Source organism: Camelus ferus, chromosome 3 (genome assembly GCF_009834535.1).
Source record: "Camelus ferus isolate YT-003-E chromosome 3, BCGSAC_Cfer_1.0, whole genome shotgun sequence".
Taxonomy (NCBI): domain Eukaryota; kingdom Metazoa; phylum Chordata; class Mammalia; order Artiodactyla; family Camelidae; genus Camelus; species Camelus ferus.
Genome location: NC_045698.1, coordinates 8,157,106 through 8,178,182, shown reverse-complemented (window position 1 = coordinate 8,178,182; position 21,077 = coordinate 8,157,106). Strand labels below are relative to the sequence as shown.

Here is a 21,077-nt window from a genome sequence, read left to right as displayed (position 1 = left end):
GCAAAAGGATATCTAAACAAAGCTGCCACGGTCAAGTGTTCAGCCCTGAACTTGTCTGTCACAGTTTGTGTGTGTATTATTCCTGATTGTCCTGAATTAAAAGCCTAACAAAACATTCATTGAGCACCTGTTTGAGACAGTGGCTCGATCTCACAGCTGTTTATTTTAGTGCATTCTTGTTAATAACTCTTTCCTTCGATGGTAAAATAATCCTTTGGAATTAAATTGATATCTTTATTACCCCTTAGAGACCTTGTCTTGCTCTTGTGGCTTCAGCTTCTACCATTCATGACCTGAATAGCTACATCTCTGTCCTAAAATCACATTTATATATAACCAAACTTTGATCTTGGAAATTATTTAAGATCTAGAAAGATAGTCAGGTCTGTTAGAGCCAGTGTTAAAATCAAGCCCAGATTCTTTTTCTAACTCCCGTCAATTTTCACCATCTCCATCAATGCTATAATTTAAAAATTAAGACTGTCCTTCCCCAAGACATCGACTTCCCAACACACATCTCCTGCCAATCCTTCCCTGAGGAACGACACACGAGGGGAGTTTCTTCTTTTTCACACTCATTTGTTGAGTATTAGTTGTGTTCTGGGACAGGTGGTCAACTGAAGTAGACCAGAATTAGCAACTGCCAATAAATCACCTTAAAACTTGGAGAAACAGAAGGTGTGTGCTTCGTTGTTAGAGTGCCGTACTGTCTGCTCAGTTTTCTTAGATGGACTTACTCTGCGCTGCAGAAAACCCCCAAGCACCGAGTCAGCGATGTCCTTCCAGTGATCAGCTCAAGAGCGTCCAGTCACATTGGCTCTCCTTCCCTTTCTGTCTGCATAGTCCCAAAGTACCAGGGAGCTTTTGCAAAAAAAAAGTTCTCTTAAATACACACTTTTTTCTTCTTCCCTAATGTGGGCACTACTTTAGTTTGGGTTGCTCTGTTATTAAGATTTCCTTTCTCTGCACTCCAGGAAATTCCTGGTCTCTCGTGTCCCCAAGTAGTTAAACACAGAGTCCTGCTACCTTCACATAAAGGTTCAGACTCTGCTTTTATCCTGTTACTCTCCTCCCAGAAAACCCGTTGCTGTGTAATACTGTACACATTTCTCTGCTGAAATTGCTCAGAGTCTGGTCTTCGAGTGTGTTAAGGTAGCATAATGGGGGTAGGATTAATTTTCCAGGGCAATCAGGCATCAGGGCAGGCTGCATGGAGGAGGTGACATTTCAACCACACTTTAAGTTTGCGAATGAGCTTTGAGGTTGCCAGAGAAAGGAATTTCAGGCTAAGAAAGAACTTTCTCTTTCTCATTTCTTGGCTCTGACACTAGGTTTGGTTTAGTTTGGTTTGGTTTGGTTTTTAATTTCAAGCCATTTTAATGATCTAAGCCTCATATGTCTCCTTTGAAAAATGAAAGAAAGCAGGAAGTGACACGTGTGACAGTGCTGTGACAGGGTTTTCAGGGCACATTCCAATCAGGGTTTTATTCTCAGACCATGTGGCTAAGTAATTAGATAATTAGATAATAATACTAATAGCTGACATTTGTATAATAGTTTATATTTCTCCAAGCACTTTCACATCCATTATCTCATTAGGTGCTCAAATTTGCAGAGATTAAAATCCATAGAGAATGTATAACGAAGCGTGGGAAGAGCTCTGCTCCAAAGCCGGACTGTCTTGGTGGCACCAGGCTCATCAGGACCGCTGTGTGGTCTCAGTCAGCGGGACCCTCCATTTCGTCAACACAAATGGAGATGATGGCATCTTCCCTGGATCTTGTTAAGACTCGATGGGTTAGCAGATAGAAACTGCTCAGAGCAGTCCCTGGAACTTCGTAAGTGTTCCGTGGAGGCGGGCTGGCAGTGCTGTCCCCTCCAGCAGGACCACCTATGCCTCCATATATGTGAGGACGGGCCAGTGTCCGCCAGGTCAGCTGGTTCCAGCCCTGGATTTTTTTCCGGCACATGCCCACTCCATTGGCATGACTGTAACTTAAATAATAACGCGAGAGTACCCCTTTGTAGACCTCTGGCCTTTTCTTTGCAGTTGCAAACTGTGTAGTTTAATTAAGGGTTTACTGTTTCCTGGGACCAATATTTAGCTAAAGCAGACAAAAATTAGCAATTTCAGATGAAGTCTTTATTTTGTTTTAATGTTTTAACTTTATTTATTCATTTATTTATTATTGAAGTTTAATGGTTTGCAATATTGTGTTAATTTCTGGTGTGCAGCATAGTGATTCAGTTACACACACATATATATTCTTTTTCATATTCTTTTTTCATTTTTCGGTTATTACAAGCTATTGAATATAGTTCCCTGTGCTATATATTAGGACTCTGTTGTTTATCTATTGTATATATAGTATTGTGTGTCTGTTAATCGCAAATTTCTAATTTATCCCACCTCCCACTTTCCCCTTTGGTAACCATAAGTGTATTTTCTATGTCTGTGAGTCCACTTCTGTTTTGTAAATAAGTTGATTTGCATCATTTTTTTAGATTCCACATATAAGTGATCTCATATATTTGTCTTTCTCTGTCTGACTTACTTTAATTAGTGTGATCATCTCTAGGACCCAGATGAAGTCATTTTAAATCTGTGCAAAGACAATGAATGCACGTGATCATGAAAATTCTCAAATATCTAGTTAATTTAAGAAGAAACTGACTCTATAGATTTTAGTGTTTATGTTAATACAACCTATAAGTGAATCTGAATTTTTATGCAAGAAATGAGCATTTCAACCTTCCCACCTGCTGAGGCTGACTTCCGTCCCATTCCTGGTGGACAGCAGGCTTCCCCCAGCCAAACCTGGACCCTCTAAGGAGGGGATTGCTGGGGAATCAGTACCACAATCTGAGGCAGGAAGATTTCTCCTGCAAATAAGTTGATTTCTATTTCCAAAAGAATTTTTTAACCTTAAAATGTTGATGTGTGTAATGTGATTTAAATGGTGCTTTTATGTTAAGCAACCACAACTCCTGGAGTTGGAGAACAGAAGACGAGAAGGGTGTCTCACCTTCATTTTACTAAGTGTACGACTCTGCCTGACTTCTTAACCTCTCCACACTCCTGCTTGCACTTTTCAGAATAATGACAAAGAGGCAAAGGCATCTTTTTCCCACAGGTTGCTATGTGGTCTCTAGTCAGTTCATACAATTGAAGACACACTGAGATGTTGGCATTACACTCAGGATGCTCTGCTTTCCTAGGATCAGTGGCAGGTTCCGTGTCCCTCAGCTCCCTTGGAATTTCTCCCCTCTGTCTAGTTGAATCTAGTGTGTCTTGATCAGATCAAGGATACATACTGTCTTGCATTTATTTTTTAATTGAAGTGTAGTCGATTTACAATGTTGTGTCAATTTCTGGTATACTGCATAGTGATTCGAGTCTACATATATATACATATATATTCCTTTTCGTGTTCTTTTTCATTCTAGGCTATTACAAAGTATTGAATATAGTTCCCTGTGCTATATATTAGGACCTTATTGTTTATCTATTTTATATATAGTAGTTAGTATCTGCAAGTCCCAAATTTCTAATTTATCCCTCCCCACCCCCTTTTCCCCCTGGTAATCATAAGTTTGTTTTCTATGTCTGTGAGCCTGTTTCTGTTTTGTAAATAAGTTCATTTGTATCTTCTTTTTTCTGAGATTCTACATATGAGTGATATCATATGGTATTTTTCTTTCTCTTTCTGGCTTATTTCACTTAGAATGACAGTCTCCAGATCCATTCATGTTGCTGCAAATAGCATTATTTTATTCTTTTTTATGGCTGAGTAGTATTCCATTGTATAAATATACCACAGCTTCTTTATTGTTTTATCAGTTTATCAGAAATGGTTTCACCTCCTCGTCCTAGCCCCCAGGGCTGAGATTTGGAACAGACCCCTAGCCTGAGCTTTGAAGATTGTCCATGATGGAAAGGATCCAGAATGATCAGAAATGTCACTGTGACCCCTTTGATCAATGTCTTGGAAGCAAACATACCAGAGGGTGGCTTCTGCTTTTGGGGAACTGCTAGGACATTGTCATCTGATGTCGCTTAAAGTTCCAGTTTCTTCTGGAGCAATGCAACATTCTATTCCCCTAGGTGGAAATTTAAAGCCCAGTCTCTTCCTCTCCCCCCAGCACCCCAAGAAATCCTCTTCTGTTGTCCCCATCCCCCAGTGGAAACCCTTCATTTCCTCAGGGATGCAGCCCAATCTGACCTCTTGCTCAAGCAAGATTTGATGGAAAGTCAAAAGTTCTTGAGAGAGAAAAATCATAATTTAAAGCCCAAAACTATAAACGCTTTTGAAATCTCTGGAAAATTTGTGTTTTCTTCCTCAATGCACAGTAATGGTAATAAAGCTACTCAGGGGTTAATTATACGTAAATTTTACTTTTATTAGAAAGTAATTAAGAATTGTCCTATCATTTTAACCTTTTCCATATTCTAATATATCTGTGTTCTCTAAAACTGGAGGGAATAAAAGCCATTCATTTGAAACCTACTGAGCAATGGAAAAATCATTCTAAAATGCATGTGGTGTTTTGGCTATTGTCCCGACTGCTTTGTCCTTGCCAGGTGACATGACAGGGCTGTGAGATTATGATATATTGCTCATTGTTGCAATTACCTTTGTCAGGGCATATCTAGGTTTCATGCTTCAGATGTGTGAACAAAGTAACGAGACAGAGAATCTTGGTTTGTTTTCCTTGAGTATTGATCAAATACACAACTGATTCGATAAAAGATGAGCAGATTTGATTATTTCATATGGATATTTCAGGAGTACATAAATCATACATTTAATTGAAATTGCTATGAAAAGGGACCTTAAATTGTCATGGTTAGATCCTGCATGGAGAGCATTTGGAGGTTTCTGGAGCTAATTTTTATGAATCTATTCAGAATTGACAAGTTTGTTTGACTTCCTAACTACATATGCAAGTAAGTTCATCAGAGCAAAGTGACAGTCCCTTAAAAAAGTCAAATAACCGGGACCCACAACTCTTTTGTTTTATGGATTTTTAAATTATTTACATGAAATTAAAGATTCTTTTTTTTTTATTGACATTTCCAAAATTCTGTGCTGTATTTTGTCTGTTTCAACTTTCATTGCCCTGGAAATACGTTATTGTGTAGAAAGGAATATATATGCACAGTGTAAGTCATTATGTCAGAGTAGACTGTCCTGAAAGAAATAACCAAAGGAAGTCTCTGTGGAAAGCAGCCCATTGTTAGGTAGAATGGTGACCACTAATCTTAAAGGGCCTCTGTTCTTCCACCATAACTCACTCTCCTCCATGGAGCAGTGACCTTCAGGAGGGTAGGGACCTGGGGGAAAGCCTTGGCTACAGGTCATCACTGTCCTCTCAGGACCCACCTCTTCCTCCTGTTTTTTGGAATTAGTTCCCATCTGCCTCTGCACCGTCACCAGTCCCTCTGCCCTCCCAGAGGCTCCCCCATATCTCGGAGACCACCCCTTGAATCTGTTTCTGTGCCTGACAGTTTCGACAGCCACCGTGGGGGCAATATGTTCCTGGCATCCAGAATGAAACTCGGAATGCACTCCCCATAGATGCATTGTACTTCTGGTGACTAGCCCTGTAATACCATCGGTATGGATCAAATGATTCTTCTTGCAAGCTATTGCAAACTTCACCATCTGGTATACACGGCTTTCTTGGGACTCTTATTTTCTAAATTACAAGGAAAAAGGATTACAATCGTACTTTTGTTATGCCCTTCACGATGAAATTGGGACTGGATGGACATGGTTTTATTTTCTTGCTTGATTTTTTCTCAGAAACTGTATACATTCCAAAATGCCAAGTCTTACCTGTATTAGCTAATCAGCCTAGTATTCAGTGTCCAGTGATGAAGAAGTATTGTTGCATCATTTAGAAGTTCCATCAGGGAATCAGAGGGGAGGGGATGGTCTTAAATGCAAATATTATGTGAACCGATACTTTTTAAGAGAAGACATTATGTTCATACAAAAGAAGACCCCTGTCATAGCAAATCTGTGGTCTTATTTGAAATAAAAAGTCATGTTCTAGTCTTAAAAACAAAGAAGTAAGGAACTTAAAATTTGCTTACGGTTATTAGAAATGATACTATTGCCTTAAACAGCCAAAGAGGGAGATGAAGGATGACACAATGATTATACCGTAATCCATGTGTGTCAAATTCTCGTCCATCAAAAAAGAAATCACTTTATAATACAGTTAACATGAGAAAACTTGTCTTGCCAAGTTCCTACCCCCCCAACTCACTCTACTTACCTTGATTCCCTCTCAAACACACACAGTAGAAAATAGTAGTACATTTCCACTCTTCTGTATTTCTTTTTAAATTCTTTTCTTTTTAAGCTTTTTTTTTTTTTTTTTTGGTGGGGTTGGGGAGAGGTAATTACGTTTACTTATTTATTTATTTGTTTAATGGCAGTGCTGGGGATTGAACCCAGGACCTCGTGCATGCTAAGCACGTGCTCTACCCTCCCTCCCTCCCATACTTCTTTTAATTCCCAAAGTGAAATTTGATTAAAGAAAAAATCTACTTAACAAAGGAAATAAGCAAACTGTTGCAAAGCTCCCATCAAAAAGGAAAGTAAGAAAATAAACCACATTTCCTTAACCCAGAGGATAATTAAATAATAAGGCCAGGAACTGATCCTCTTCCTCCCTCACTTGTAGTATCAGCCACATTGGCCGCACTGATTTAAACAGTGTATTTTCTCTTTGTCTTCTGAATGTGCATCGCTGTGATGGTGAAGATAAGTAACTGTCAGAGACCATGTGAGGATCAGGGAGAACTCTACGTTGTATGAGAGCTGTTAATATTTTAAACACTGTCTACCCTTCAGGCACTGAGATATTACATGACTATTTATACAATAGAGTTTGTCACTGATTGGAAGGTTTCAAATGTTTTAGCATCTTGATGATTAAGTAGGAGAAATGATTATATTAACGCGATTAACATGTACGAAAAAGTAGCCTTTCAGATTATTTCAAATGTTTCTGATATTATCTAATCTAAAATTAACTACACGATTAACTAATTTGTCTCCTAAGGAATGTCTCTATGTAGGTCAGGATGAGATCATCTGAAAAAATCTACTCTTTGGAGAACTTTGAAACCACCGAAAAAAAAAAAAGAAAAAAACTCATTTAAGAGCTAGAGTCGAATTATATGGTCATTTTAGTGCTCAGAATTCAAAGCATAGATGGCTGGAATCATGTGCGTGTGATAATTCTAGGCTACTCTCAATAAATAATACATGTCATTTCTGCTTCACTGAGGCTGTCACTTACTGCTCTAAATGACTTTCAATGCAGGGCCCAGCCTGCTCTCCCAGAGTGCACTCCAGCTCAATTCCAAACCTGAAGGGTCCTTCCAGTATCCAGCAGGCTACCATAGCAACCAGACCCTGGCCCTGGGGGAGACCGCCCCGACGTCGCAGCTCCCCGCCCGCAGCACACAAGTCCGAGGTGCGGGCCAGAGTTTCAGCCAGGTATGTGGGGGAACGGGCCCTCTGCTCTGTTGGTCCGTGGGCTCCAAGGGACCAGGTGGGAAGCAGGACTGTGAAATGGCCATGATGTCCCCTCCTGCCTTTTTTGGGGGTGCCCTCCAACTTTGGAAAGACGCCCTGAGTGCTGTGATTGAAGGAAGTGAATAATACAATACACTTATAGAGTAATTTGAATTACGAGCATATTTTCTGCAGGAATGTCTGCGAATCACTTGTGCTGTATCTAATTTATATATACTTATCTATGTGAATATGCAAGCATGTGTCTAGGTACTATTTCTGTGTCCATATGGGATCTAAATGTGACATACATACATTCTTAGTTTGTGAGTATACCTGAAACACATTTTTTCATCTTAAAAAAACATGAAATTATTCCTTGGGGTTAATTGTATAAAGGAATATAGTGTAAATGCACCATCAAGTATACAGAAGTATTATGAAGACAATTGTGATTAGTGTAGGAATAGTTATACTTTGTCAAGTGTGATTTTGAAATGTGCCCTTAATTGTTTCTTTAAGATGTGTCCGTGTCCTCACAGCTCCACTGTACATATTTATTAGCTGCAGTTAAAACCAGCTTTTGGTAAAAAGAAGTAGTTACCAACTGGAGTTCTTTTTCAAGAAAGATATTAATGTTGTTGTTTTGTGTGTGTGTGTGTGTGTGTAATGGATGATGTATGTATATATATATTAAAAAAAGCACCAAATATTTTGGTTTTGATAATTTTGGGGCACAGACTATATTCAATCAAGTCTCCAGAATTAATATATTAGAGGGCTATCTTGTTTTAAGCTATATGCTTATTTTCAGTAGCATGAGAACTTTTCAATCTCTGTGCTTTTGCTCCTGGAATGAAGAGCCCAGAACCCCCAAAAGCACCCCTTAGGCTGGCGAGCTTAATTTCAGCCTTTCTGCATTTACTGGGTGGTACCTCTGCCAGAAGTCCGTCCCTAGGCACGCCACGTACCCCAGGCTCCTGTAACAACCAAACCCATCTCTGTCCCCAGTTTACTGTTATTATTCATCCATGAGTGTTTGCAACTAAACTGAGAGCTCCTTGAGGGCAGAGCCATTTTCAGTTTTTATCAGCAGCCCCTCACCCTCCACCTGGCTCCTAAGAAGTGTCTGCAGACAGAGAGGAAGCAGAACAAGTTAGAATGACATCATATGGTCACCGTACGATGCTTATTTTAGGTGATCTGGGCATAAATGAAGTGTAAGCTGAAAAGTCTCAGTGCATTTCAGTGATTAAAGGTAAATGCTGTCCCAGATATCTATTAAAAATATGATTGTCTTCTTCAGGCAATATCCTTGTGCATCAGTGGCTTTGTAACCTTCACATCGTTGTGATGCCAGGGTTGTGTGGATAAAAGGGAGAGATAAATAAAACATTCCACTGAGATGGGCTGGTCCCCCTGCAGTGGTCCAGTGTGACCCCAGTTCAGGCAGCATCCCATGTGGATGGAGAACTGGAGGTATGTGGTGCTGGAGAGCAGAAGGACCTCGTGGTCACTGAGTCCAGGTCCACGCACACAGAGGCTGACCCGGGCAGTGTGCTATTTCCCAGCTCCAGGATCTCTGCTTTTTAAAGGCACTGGTCTGTTCCACCTCCCTTACAGAAATGTGATGGGATGCAGGAGCGAATCTCTGAAAAAAGGTTTTTAATTTATTAGAAAAAATTATTTTATATATCCAAATATACATGCACTTATCATATGTACAAAATAGTCCCTATTGTTTACTTACATAAGCACATTAAATAATATTGACAATATTGAGTGATGTTATTTGCATAGTAAATACTTTTAGATTTTTTAATCTAATTTTATTTTATTAAAAGATTATATGGAAGCTATATGATTTCCTTCTCTAGGTTTAGATTTTTTTTTTCCCTCTCAAAAGCATCCCATCCTGAAAAAGAATTATTTTTCTTCTTCCCATCTATACTGACCCTCTTTGACTGCGATACACTGATCATGGTAGAATATATGTAATTTTGAATTCTCTGGAAGCAAACAAGTGGATTACAGCCCCTTTTTTTTTTACCTTCTGTCTGTTCACACTTCTAAGTCCAAGGGGCCAGAAATATTCAGAAATGAATAATATTTTATATTCAGATTAACCTATGAAAGCTATGAATTTAGCTTTTACCAGATTCCTAGAACTTCTAAGACATGCAGCTCATAAAACAAAACAGTTCTGCCTTTTTAAAAATTTTTATCTTGAACTCATTTAATACTCATGCTTGACTTTTTCTCATAAATATCTAAGACTCCTGCAATTTGAGTTGAAAACATTACGTCAGATTTTTAAAAAAATCAGCAGTCCCATAGCCGACCATCATGGAAAACAGACATATCTGTGCCAAACGAAGAATCAGTCAACTTTTCAGCTTAACACGTGAGCCGCTCGTAAGCTCAGTTCACACCTAGCTATGTAAGGACTAGCTGTTAAATCAAAGCTTTCTTGATTCTAAAATTCATAATTACCGTTTATTGAGCACGGAATTAATCTATTTTACATTCATCCTCTTATTTACTCCCCCTACAGGGCTGTATTAGTGTTTACATTTTAAAGAAGAAAAACCTCAAACAATACATCGAGAGAAGTTGTCAGGCACCGTTTTAAGGCAGCAGCAATAAGAATGGGAACAGAATCTTGACTGAGTTGAAGTCTGATCCCTTCGAGAGTGTTTTGTAGGTTTCCTGTTCTAGATTGACTTTCAATTAAAGACATCTACAGCTGGAACCTACTGAGAGCTCTACACAGGTGGACAAGCAATGCAGTGATGTATCTACTCCCATGTTGTCAGAGTTCCCCTTGCTGGGCTTAATTCCAGCATCCACCAATCGCCATGGGAGTAAAACAGTAGAAGCTCAAACGCCATGGGAGTAAAACAGTAGAAGCTCAAAGATTGAGCATCACATCAAAAATCCGCTTTCAAGTTTAATCAGAAAGTGTAATAAGTTGCAGAGATAGCAAAGCTGTCTATTCGAAGGCGTCTATAAATGTGCCTGTTCACGGCAATAACTTAAGTTTGAACCCGAGGTTACTGGTGTGCACTCGTTTACCTGACAGGTGGGTAGATGAAGTCTGAGTATTCAAACCGGGAGGGGAGAGGCTTGTTCCGATCCACCCGATTAACAGGATGGAGGCTGTTGGTGGATGTCGGAGTGTTACTTATCGCAGTGAAATGGCGGATCTGGGTCCCGTGATCTACTTTCAGCCTCGGTGTGCTGCAGCATGAAAGGCATGTTTTACTGTGACTTTAAAATCTTGTTCGAGGAATGCCGAACAGTAAGCCAGCATTTTACTCAGTGTTTAGTGTTACGTCCTTGAAGGCAGGGAGACCACATCGTATTCTCATGACATCTCTGTTCACATTCTCCTGGGAATCCCTCTCTGCCAGTGGTTTTGCAGGGCCCTGTGACACGTTCTTTTCACTATTTTGAAAGGCGTTAAAGTTCATTCCTTCAAGCCTGGATTCATTTTTGGAATATTTTGTAGTCACAGAGCACCAAAAGGGCTAGTCAAGCTCAAATAATGCTTGACAGATGCGAGACCGAGTTAATAAGGTCAACAATCCAGGAACACAAAAACACTCCATTTTTTTTTTTGGTCTAAAAAATGTATGATTTTAAAGTAAAGCACATGGTTTTCTATCTGGCTCATAAATCATGTCAGACAATTTCAAAGGCGTATCACAAATGTTCAAAGATGCTAATTTCAATTTTTGACAAACTCTAGTTTATTCAACATAATCAGTATTTGTTGGGTGGCCTCCCCCAGGTTCTCACCAGGCCCCGGGCCACAGCCTGCCTTGCCCCACCCTGTCAGTCTGAAAGAACCCTGAGTCACAAAAATCGACATAGAATATTAGTTCTCTGGCATTACCCTCATTAAAATCCTTGAAAGGCATTCTGTCCAGATGCTAAGATCATGGGACCGAGCTGGAGCAGAGAGAGCGTGAGACGCTTCGCCTCAGACCCAAGGCCTTCGCAGAAAGGCACGTGAGCCGATCGTGGTTGGTCCTTTCTTCACGCCAGCGCTCTGCTCAGCTGCCCTGCACGCTCCCAGCCCCAGCCTCCAAACAGGCTGTGTAGACTACCCACCCCCCGTGCCTCTCTCCCTCCTCCGAGTCAGCCTCGGCCTTGGTGTCACTCTGGTGAGGCGCCTCGGTCAAAACAAAGCTGCTCCTCATTTACATGCGTATAGCTCTAGGTTAGTCTTTGACACCGTCAAGATGTTATTCCGTGCTCCTGGTCTGCCATGAGCTGTTACACGTGCTTGGGCTGGAGAAGGAAAGAGAACAGACATGAATGATCCCTGTCCTCAAAGAATGTATATTCTAGCTGCAGTGATGGGGACTCAGAAAATCAGCACGAGGGGGAGGCTCAACGGGCAGGGCGCGTGCTCAGCACGCACAAGGTCCTGGGTTCACCCCCCAGCACCTCCATTAAAATAAATAAATCAATAAACCTAATTATCTCCCCTCCACCCCAAAAAACAAAAATTAAAAATCAGGAAAAAAAAAAAGAAAATGAAAATCAACAGAGTGAATAGGTAAATTGTATAATTTGTTAGAAGGTGGTGAATTCCGGGAAGGGGAAATGAGTGCACAGGAAAAGCAGGATCCAGAGTTCTTGGGGGCGGGGGCTGGTGGCACATGGGGCTTGTGGAGCAGGTGCCATGATGCTTAGGCAAAGGCATGGAGGAGAAGAGGGGCTGTCTAGGGGACAGCAGAGGCAGTGGCTCCTCGATGAGGTGGCCGGGCATGTTGGCAGGACGTCAAGGAGGCTCAGGTAGGCAGAGTGGGGAGCAGGAGTTTGCAAGTGGACGGGAGACCCGGTGGACTGCTGTGAGGATCTTGTCTTTGGCTTGGAGTGGATTGAGGATCTGGCAGAGAATTTTGAGCAGAGGCACAACCCGGCCATGACTTACTGTTGAAAGCATCACTCTCTCACACCACATACAACCCCCTGTCGTAAGTGGCTGACGAGTCTGTTTCTTCCTATGAGATGGCCTTGTCACAGGAGTGGAAACCATATGAAATTCATCTCCATCTTTCGAGTGACTGGCCCAGGGTTCAGCAAGTGTTCCTCACGTTCCTCACGCCCCAGCCTCTCCTTTATAATCACACCGCAGAGACTGTGGGTGGTGAGGATGGAGAAGCTGGGTCTTCTCCAGGTTTCGTCAGCTTCCACTCGCATCCAATTTCCTATGGATTATATGAAATGCTGAATATAAAACTTCTGGCACAGAAGAGTCACTCTAAAAATGTTGGTTTCTCCCCATGTCCAAACACAAACTCGTCTCATCAAGTCTTCCATTCCTCAAGGAGACAAAATTTGCAAGAAATATGAGCGTCTACATCTGTACACAGAACCCTGGCAAAGGAGTGCAGGAACCTAAAGATTTTAAAACCCCTTTTATGTTCTCCTGCTGAACTGAAGTAAGCCTGGGCGTATTCATAATCCTGGGGAAGTGCCTGCTTACTGCAGGAAATTAAGAATTGCATGATAGTTCTGGAAAATAAAACTTGAACAATAGTGGACACTCTAAAAAAGCAATGAGCTTTTCAAGAAGCAAATCGCCACGTCTTTTTGAGCTGGCCTGTCTAATGTTGCACTGATGTTTATGTCTTAAAAGTCCTCATTTGTGCCATATAATAATGATAAATACACCATCTGCTCCCTTCTGCCAGAGGCCGATGTGTGTTTTGAGTTTGGAATGTGGCTTATTGCTGCACTTTCTCATCAGGTAGATGTCAAGGTCAAAGGGATGGGGAACTCTGTGTTTGGTGGTGGGAAGGACACCAAGACATACAGGGTTCAGAGGAAGAGCTAATCCCCCAGTAAACATACCTGCTTATTGATTATCGAATGGAAACGTGATGGAGACAACTCGTGTGACCTCACTCCAGTTTGCTGAATTATGAAAGAAACCGTTGCTTGGTAGCACCTGTAAAGAGAAAAATCACTTAAAAGCTTGCAAAACCCCAAATTGCTGAGACGTGTTTAGTGTAGAATGTCTTCATTATGCTGCATGTAGAGGAGAAGTCATGTCATTCTGTGTACCCTCTCTGACATGTCTGTGGGAAGCCGGCAGTCTACTTGTTTTTAAGATCGCTTTCAGATGATTACCTGTTGGAAATCCCTTCTTGTTGCTCTGCTTTAAAATCTTCTTCCTCCATTTTCTTTTTCCAGTATAAATATATTTAATCTGGCTTCAATAACTGAAACTTTTCTCATCGCAGAGAGGGTGTGTACGTGTTTTACAGTAACATTTCTTCTTTTAAGCAGATGTTTGGCTTATTAAAATTATACTAAATGAGCCTCTTCCTGAAATAAAAGTTTTATGTGGCCTATTTTGGCCAACGCTCGTGTCGTTTTAGAAAGAGTTGCCATCAAGAAATCCCTTTGTGGGATAAATTTAAATCAGACACTTCAGTTATTGTTTTTTTCTTCTCTATTTCCTTTCCTCTGATATGCCATAGAAATGGTCACATGAAATTCTTTTGAGAACAGTTACTGATAATGACCTTAAACATGCTTTAATCATAGGGAGGTCAGAGGGAAGGAACAGCCAGTACCCAGGGTGCAGAAGTTTGCAGTGTCTTGTTTATACTGGTGGCTTAGAGGCCCTGGGAAGTGGACCGCCACCACCTCCTTCTGGCTGCCTGCAGTGACAGGGACAGCGTGGTTTGCAAGATCTCTCTCTCCATCGCCTTCTCTCTCTGTCTCTCTGTCTGTCCCCTTCCTCCTTCCCTCTCCCCTTAGTTTTGAGACCCTTAGGCAAAGAGAAAGCAGTGAGGATGGTCTCCGTGATTATCTCAAAAATTATAGCTCATCTGGTCCTTTTAATTGAGGTGTTCTCATCTGGGGCAGGAATTTTTTTTTTTTTTCTTCAAGTGCCTTAGTTTTTCAATTACTTGAGTTTAATTGGGTCTAGGTACCACTTTCCCATGTTAGTCTGACATCACCACTGGGTAAACCCAGCCTTCCTTTCGTTACCTGATCTCTGTGGTGATGACTTCAGGGATCCCAGGGGGAGCTGGGCCCAGATGCTGTCTCTTCATTTTATGTTCCATATCTGTTTTCACCCAAACCAGCACTCCTCCAAGGAATGGCTCGACAAGGCATTTGATGATTTTATTTGGCTATCCCTGAAATTAAGCCTTTCTCATAGCACTAGGATTTTCTATCTGGAGAATTATTTTAGAGAGTGGCCTTTCTTCTGAAGACGGTGTCAAAGAGCAATGATCCAGATTTGGGAAGCCATGGTAGTTGTGTTCAAGCAAATTAATTTCACCCCAGGGAGTACAGGGGCACCAGACTGACTTTGGAGGGCGCAGCTTCATCGTAATTGCATCGTATGACGGGGACACGTCATATAATACCAAAATAAGACTTTTGCATTTTGGAACTGCTGCTTCCCTCTTGCTTCCAAGTTGTGAGAATACATGGCTTTGTCCATCTCCCTGTTCAAGCCTAGAGCCCTGTGCACACTGCCCCTGGGAAATTCAGCACATTCTCAGACATTTTCATCAGCCGCACGTAGGCGATGTTACTAAATCACGTGACCAGATCGCTCGGGTTCAGAAATGGATTTCTTCAAAGATGTCATCTTTAAGCCATGTCCTGTTTTTGTTTTTCGATTTTTTTTTCCCCCAAAAGTTATTCAGGCTTAACTCATCCAAAGAATGTTCTTCAACCGTTGCTTGTGTTTTCTCACCACTTAATTTTCTCTGCAATTGCAAACACCAGCCAACTGCTTCCCACCAAATCCAACGCCGCGTTCGGGTGTTTGGCTCTTCTGTGACCCCGGCTCTGATGCCTCTGCCTTCCTTTCATGTGTACTTCCCAGCTCTGCCTCTTGTGACACTGCTCTTGCCCAAGAGCATGACTCCCAGCAGTGCCCTTAGTCACCACAACCAGGCTTACGGGCCAAGGGGAGAAACCACGAGGTTCACAGGTCCAAAGGCAAGCCCAGTGAAACGCGAGTGCTGAATGCAGCTGCGGGGGGAGTAGAATGCTGATCCCAGGTCATCGGGCTCCTGTCTGGGAAGCCACAAAACAGAGGCTCCAGTTCCCCATTCCTGACATCGTCGGCCCAGCTGCCCAGCATTCTGGACAAATATCCCTCCTGACCCAGCACTGGGGGCCTTGCTGACAATTCCAGGAAACTTGGCAGGTCTAAATGCATCCTCACAAGGACTGCCTGTAAATCATGGACCTGTTTTAAAAAAATTTGGTTTTGCTCAGTGACACTCCTTACTCGTGATTTGAAGTCAAGATTCTTCAGAGAGTTCAGGCTGTCAAGTCCCTTGTTAACCGGCTGTAAGCGTTGGGGTTTTGTCCTGGTTTTTTTGTTTTTTGTTTTTTGGTTTTTTTTTTTTTGCAAACTGCCAAATCCCCAAGGAATGAGGCTTAAGAAAGTTTCCAAGTTTGGGAATTTTTTTCCCCCTTATCAAACTTATGCCATCTCTCCCTCCTTTGCAGAAGATACAACCTGAAATGAGCAAGAAACAGCGATGCTCAGTATTAAGGCCTATGCCGTGTCCTGGTCCAAGAGCGCCGTATTTTCAGGGACTGGAACTTCCCAATAAAAAAACAATGCCATGGTTGTGAGCCAGATAGTATTCTGTGAACAACAAAAACACAGCAACTTTAGATTTCCAAAGTAATGTCAAGATAAAACACTTCACGTGAGAGGATTGCAGACAGACTTTCAGAACAAACTCCCGCAATACAGTAGGCTCTTGTTAGTGGTTTATTGAGTTAATGAGCGAATTAAAGCCTAAAGCTTGACTACTCTAAGTTAATGGACACGATGTCTATATTGCCTAAATTCCCATCTCAATGTTCTTTCTACTACAGCTTGAAAATATATTCTCCCCTTAAACACTTCTATAAAATAGGTGTAAATTCACTCCGTAGTTACACAGAAGGCGTCAGTGTACCAAGTATACACATGCAACAAATACACGTGGACATATAATATGAAAATCACAACCATAGTATATCCCAAATTGGGCCCACGTGAAACTTGTATGTAAATTATAATGCAGATGAAATATTTAATTTATAAGATCTTTGGTAAATTACATGTATTATTCATGTCTCATTAACAAAACCCCACATTTTCTTTTTTCGCATGAGACATAATCTCCATAAAGTGTCTGTAGGAATTAGAAGTAATGTTTTATTTGTCTCTTGATGGCTTTCCCATAGTTGGAAGCAAGAAGGGATGACATGTAATGTGCACCGAACTCTGCCTATTGGAAACTATTTAATCAGACCGTCTACTTAACAATGTCCTGCTTCCTTGGCGATTTCACATAGACAGGTGCCGCGTTTTGGCAGGATGGGAAAGAAAGTAATCCTTTGGGTTGAGACCGATTCAAAGAGCAGGGAATGAAGATACCAACAAGAATTATCCTGGTCATTAGCCACGTGTGATCCAGGACAGTATTGGGGCTCAATTATCTCCAAATATTTCTACAAAATTTTATATCACCATTTTTGAGGGTCTCAGTATCAATAAAGTGATTTCAATTCCCATTGCTTGTGCACACACATTTCCAAATATCCCTAGGGAAGAAGGACGTAGTAATTATGAGTTAAAAACGTGAAGTTTTGGAACTTCAACTTTAAAATTGGATTTACAGTTTTATTTATAGTGCCACCATACTTTTACGGCGGAATTGAGCTTCCATGACAGTAAAGTGGATGAAATTCTCTGTGTGTTCAATTTTGCTTATATTGTTTTTAATCCGATGACCTAGGTAGTCATAAACCACCTCATGAGTTGTGCAGCAGGCTTGACTTGTATTCCTCACCAGTTGCTGCTAAATGAAGTTACATAATGGAACAAAATATACACCCAAGAGAGGAAACAAGCTCCCAAAAGATGACTGCTTTTGTCTAACTGATGCAAAAAACACAGATTTTTCTATTTAGCCAGAGAACCGTTCTTAGGCACTTCTTATCGTGGAGGCTATTGGAATGGAGTATAATACCCCTGGATTATTTATTAAAAACTGCAGAAAGGCTTATATAACTGCACAGTCCAGCAAGGTAGCCACGAGACACGTTTGGCTATTTAAATTCAAATTAAACGTGTTAAAATCCAGTGCATATATCTAGGGCCCATGTGTCTAGTGGCTACCGTATTGGACAGTGTAGATATAGAACATTTCCAGCATAGACAATACCCATCTTAAAAAGCCTATAAAATTTTATCGTTTATGTTTTTCTCTTTTTCGTGTAAAAAAGTTACTGGCAAAATTTCACCAAGATCCTATAATATTTTTAAAAAGTTTTTGAACTGGCAGCTGTAGCCTGTCAGAATACCTGGAATTAGTGTGGCAGTTCTCAAAACTTTTACAGATTTGGGAGGACCCTTTAAGAAACCTTATGAATAATACTCAACAGAGTTAGCACTTCTGCAGCTGGAAGTTTCAACGTATTAAAAGGAAAATAAAGTGTTTGCAAGGTTTATTTAAGGTTTCCCTAGAATCCACTTTATTCTAATACTTCAATACTAGAATGCTATGTAGCATTTTAATTTCTAGTGGTATACTGTAGTATTTATTTTATTAAAAACTATGCTACTTGCTAATAGGATCTGTAATGTCATGTTATATATCCAAGACATAACAAAAAGTATTTGTTCTTTGTAAGCAAGGGACTCTCAGTCGACCCTCTGGGGTTCTTTTTCCTTCTCATGACCCTGTGGGAATCGCTCACAGAAATTCCTGTTGGAGGCTTTTCTGTTACTAGCCAGCTGGGTTCTGCATAGCTGAGTGCCGAGAGTGTCGCTGCTCAGGCCCCAGGAGAGCTTCCAGAGAAAAGTAAGGAAAGACAGTCACTCTCTGCAGCTTAGTGGTAGTTCTCAGGCCAGCGGCATCTCCCTCCCCTGGAAGGTTGCTAGAAATGCAGGCTCTCAGGTCCACTCCAGAGCCCCGAATCAGAATCTCCTCTACATCAGAGGCTTGCAAACTTAATGAGAACTTGTTGAAGCTGATCCCGGGGGCCCCTCCCCCAGAGTTTCCCACTTAGGGAAGGTGGGGTGATGCCAATACTGATTGTGATGCTGGCTGCTGGCGTGGGGACCACGCTTGGAAAACAACCCTTGCTCTGGGAATGACTTGTTCTCATCTTTGGTTGTACATTGGGACTACTTTGTGAACTTCCCAAAAGCCTGATGTTTGAGTCCCACCTCTGGAGATTCTGAAATAAACAGCTGGTGGATACTGCCTGGGTACTGAGTTGTTTTCCAAAAGCTCCCCTGGCAATTATAATACGTGGTTAGGTCTTGAGAAGCTCAGTCTGTATATCTGAAGCTCAGAACTTCTACTAGGAGAGAAGCAAAGCTGGACCCAGGCAGCGCCCCCATGACTCTGGATGATGCTGGACTGTGTCTCTGGGGTCCAGAGTGAGCACGCCAGCTCTGCAGAGCTTCTCCACCAGCCTCCCTACGTGGAGGCCCTCATGCCACAGCCTTGGGCATCAGCTGTACTAACCATTCCTTCATTCATTCTGTTGTCAGCAAGAAGGTTCTTGTCTTGTCGCAGAAACAATTCAGAAACAAGACACGGAGGTCAAGAAAGTGAAGCAAGGATTTATTAAGGAATAGATAGTACCCTGTCAAGGGAAGGCAGGCAGACCCAGGTGGTTTGCTGCCCTGAGCTTCTTTGGCAAGCTAGTTATATGGATGTAAAAATGAATGGGCAGAATATTCATTGGCAGGGAGGGGTTTGGGGTCCTCTTCCCTGATCTTCATCCCAGCTCCACCTTCCCAGCTGGGGAAGAGGGATTCCTTGTCCTTGTTTAGTCTTTTTAAAAATATATTTTTGTTTTTCTTTATGTGCTTTTGCTTTGGAGGGAGGTAATTAGGTTTATGTATTTTTTTTTTTTTGATGGAGGTACTGGGGATTGAACTCAGGACCTCATGCATGCTAAGCACGCACTCTTCCACTGAGTTATATCCTCCCTCTTTTTTTTTCAGACTTTTAAAAATACTAAAAAAAATTCTTTTTGTTTCTTTCCGGGGGTGGTCATTAGATCTATTTATTACTAGTTTTTGTTTTGTTTTGTTTTTTAATAGAGGTACTGGAGATTGAACCCAGGACCTTGTGTATGCTAGGCATCTGCTCTACCTCTTGAGCTATACCCTCCCCCCTCCTCATTTAGTCTTGACCAGGGAGTTAGATGAGGTCATGATGAACAAAAGGTTACATTCAGGTGAGGGGCATCATAAGTGAAAGTTACATTCAGATGAGGTCATAATGATCGAAAGGTTACATTCAGATGGTGGGGATTCCTGTCTTGTCCCACCTGTTTTGCCTCCAGGACACTTGTCAACCCAGAGTGTTTGGTTTCTTATCAGTCCCAAGGATCCTGTTCTTCTTGGTCTGTCCAAGGACCCCTGCTGTTCACAAGATGTATGGTTTTCTGCCGTTTGGCCCATGTCCCTCTTTCTCTGCTCATGTCTAGCTACCTGCCTGCTCTAACAATCCCACAAACGATCGTGGTAGCTCTGCTGTGAACACTCCTTCCTCTAGGTGCTGGAGACATACCACTGAATAGAATCGTGGAGCTTACATTTTACTTTCACTCCTACTGTTGAACTCAAAATAATTGCTTTGTGATGCTAAAGAAAAACCAGAACTGGACAGCAGTTAAAGCAACGAATACAGATTTTATTTAGAAAAAAAAAAAAAGAACTATTGCAATAGGGGAGGAGAAATGTCGGTATAGAATGGTATAGAATACAGTGAGGAAAAGTGGGAATATACGGCCAAGGAATAGGTTGGGGGTCGGCGGTTGAAAGATTACTAAGAGGAAACATCATGGAAAGAGGATTCTAACGGGATTCTTGCTGAAGACAGGCTGGAGTGATGACATGTCACCTGGGGGCTGGTGAAGGGTGAGGAACTAGAACAGACATGGAGGGCGATCAGACATTGAGAGTGGGGGGGGGGGGGTGCTGGCTAAACGGACTTAGCAGGATTCTTGCTAAAACTGGACAATGCACAGCCTTGTTGAGAAGAGAGTTCAGAGGAGCCCGACTAGAGCTTGGTGAAAGAGAATCTTTGTCAGTGGATGGATAAAAATACATATATATGTATGTGTATTATATATATATATATACACACACATACACCCACATTTACAAAAATATGAAATATATACATCATACATAAACACACACCTCATACAGAACGTCTTTCAGCAGACAATGTATCTCCCTCTCCATCCAGACTGCTCTTCACAGAGGATTTTGATGTTGTTCAATTAACTCCCTCAGGTGGTCACACGAACCTAACATTCCAGATAAACTTTGGAATGCTGCGTGCACGTTGCTGAAAGTGCCCAGTCTGTCATTTGCCAATTGCCGTTCCAGAACGGGTGGAGAGGCATAAGTGAAACTTTTAATAGAGAACATCTGTTTCGGTCTCTCTCTCTCCCCCTTCCCTCTGGCTCACCCGTTTCCTCCACCCTACCCAGTTCCCACCCCTCATTTCAAAACCT

At 41.5% G+C, this 21,077-nt stretch overlaps 1 protein-coding gene across 3 annotated transcripts in view; it reads left to right on the top strand.

The window, feature by feature from the left end:
* Positions 1–21,077, top strand: part of CTNND2 (catenin delta 2) — an 886,845-nt gene that overhangs the window by 466,631 nt on the left and 399,137 nt on the right. For all 3 annotated transcript variants that reach the window (XM_032470087.1, XM_032470083.1, XM_032470094.1), the window contains one exon: positions 7,342–7,517. In XM_032470087.1, coding sequence (XP_032325978.1) covers positions 7,342–7,517 — 176 coding nt within the window. The remainder of the gene's footprint in view (positions 1–7,341; positions 7,518–21,077) is intronic.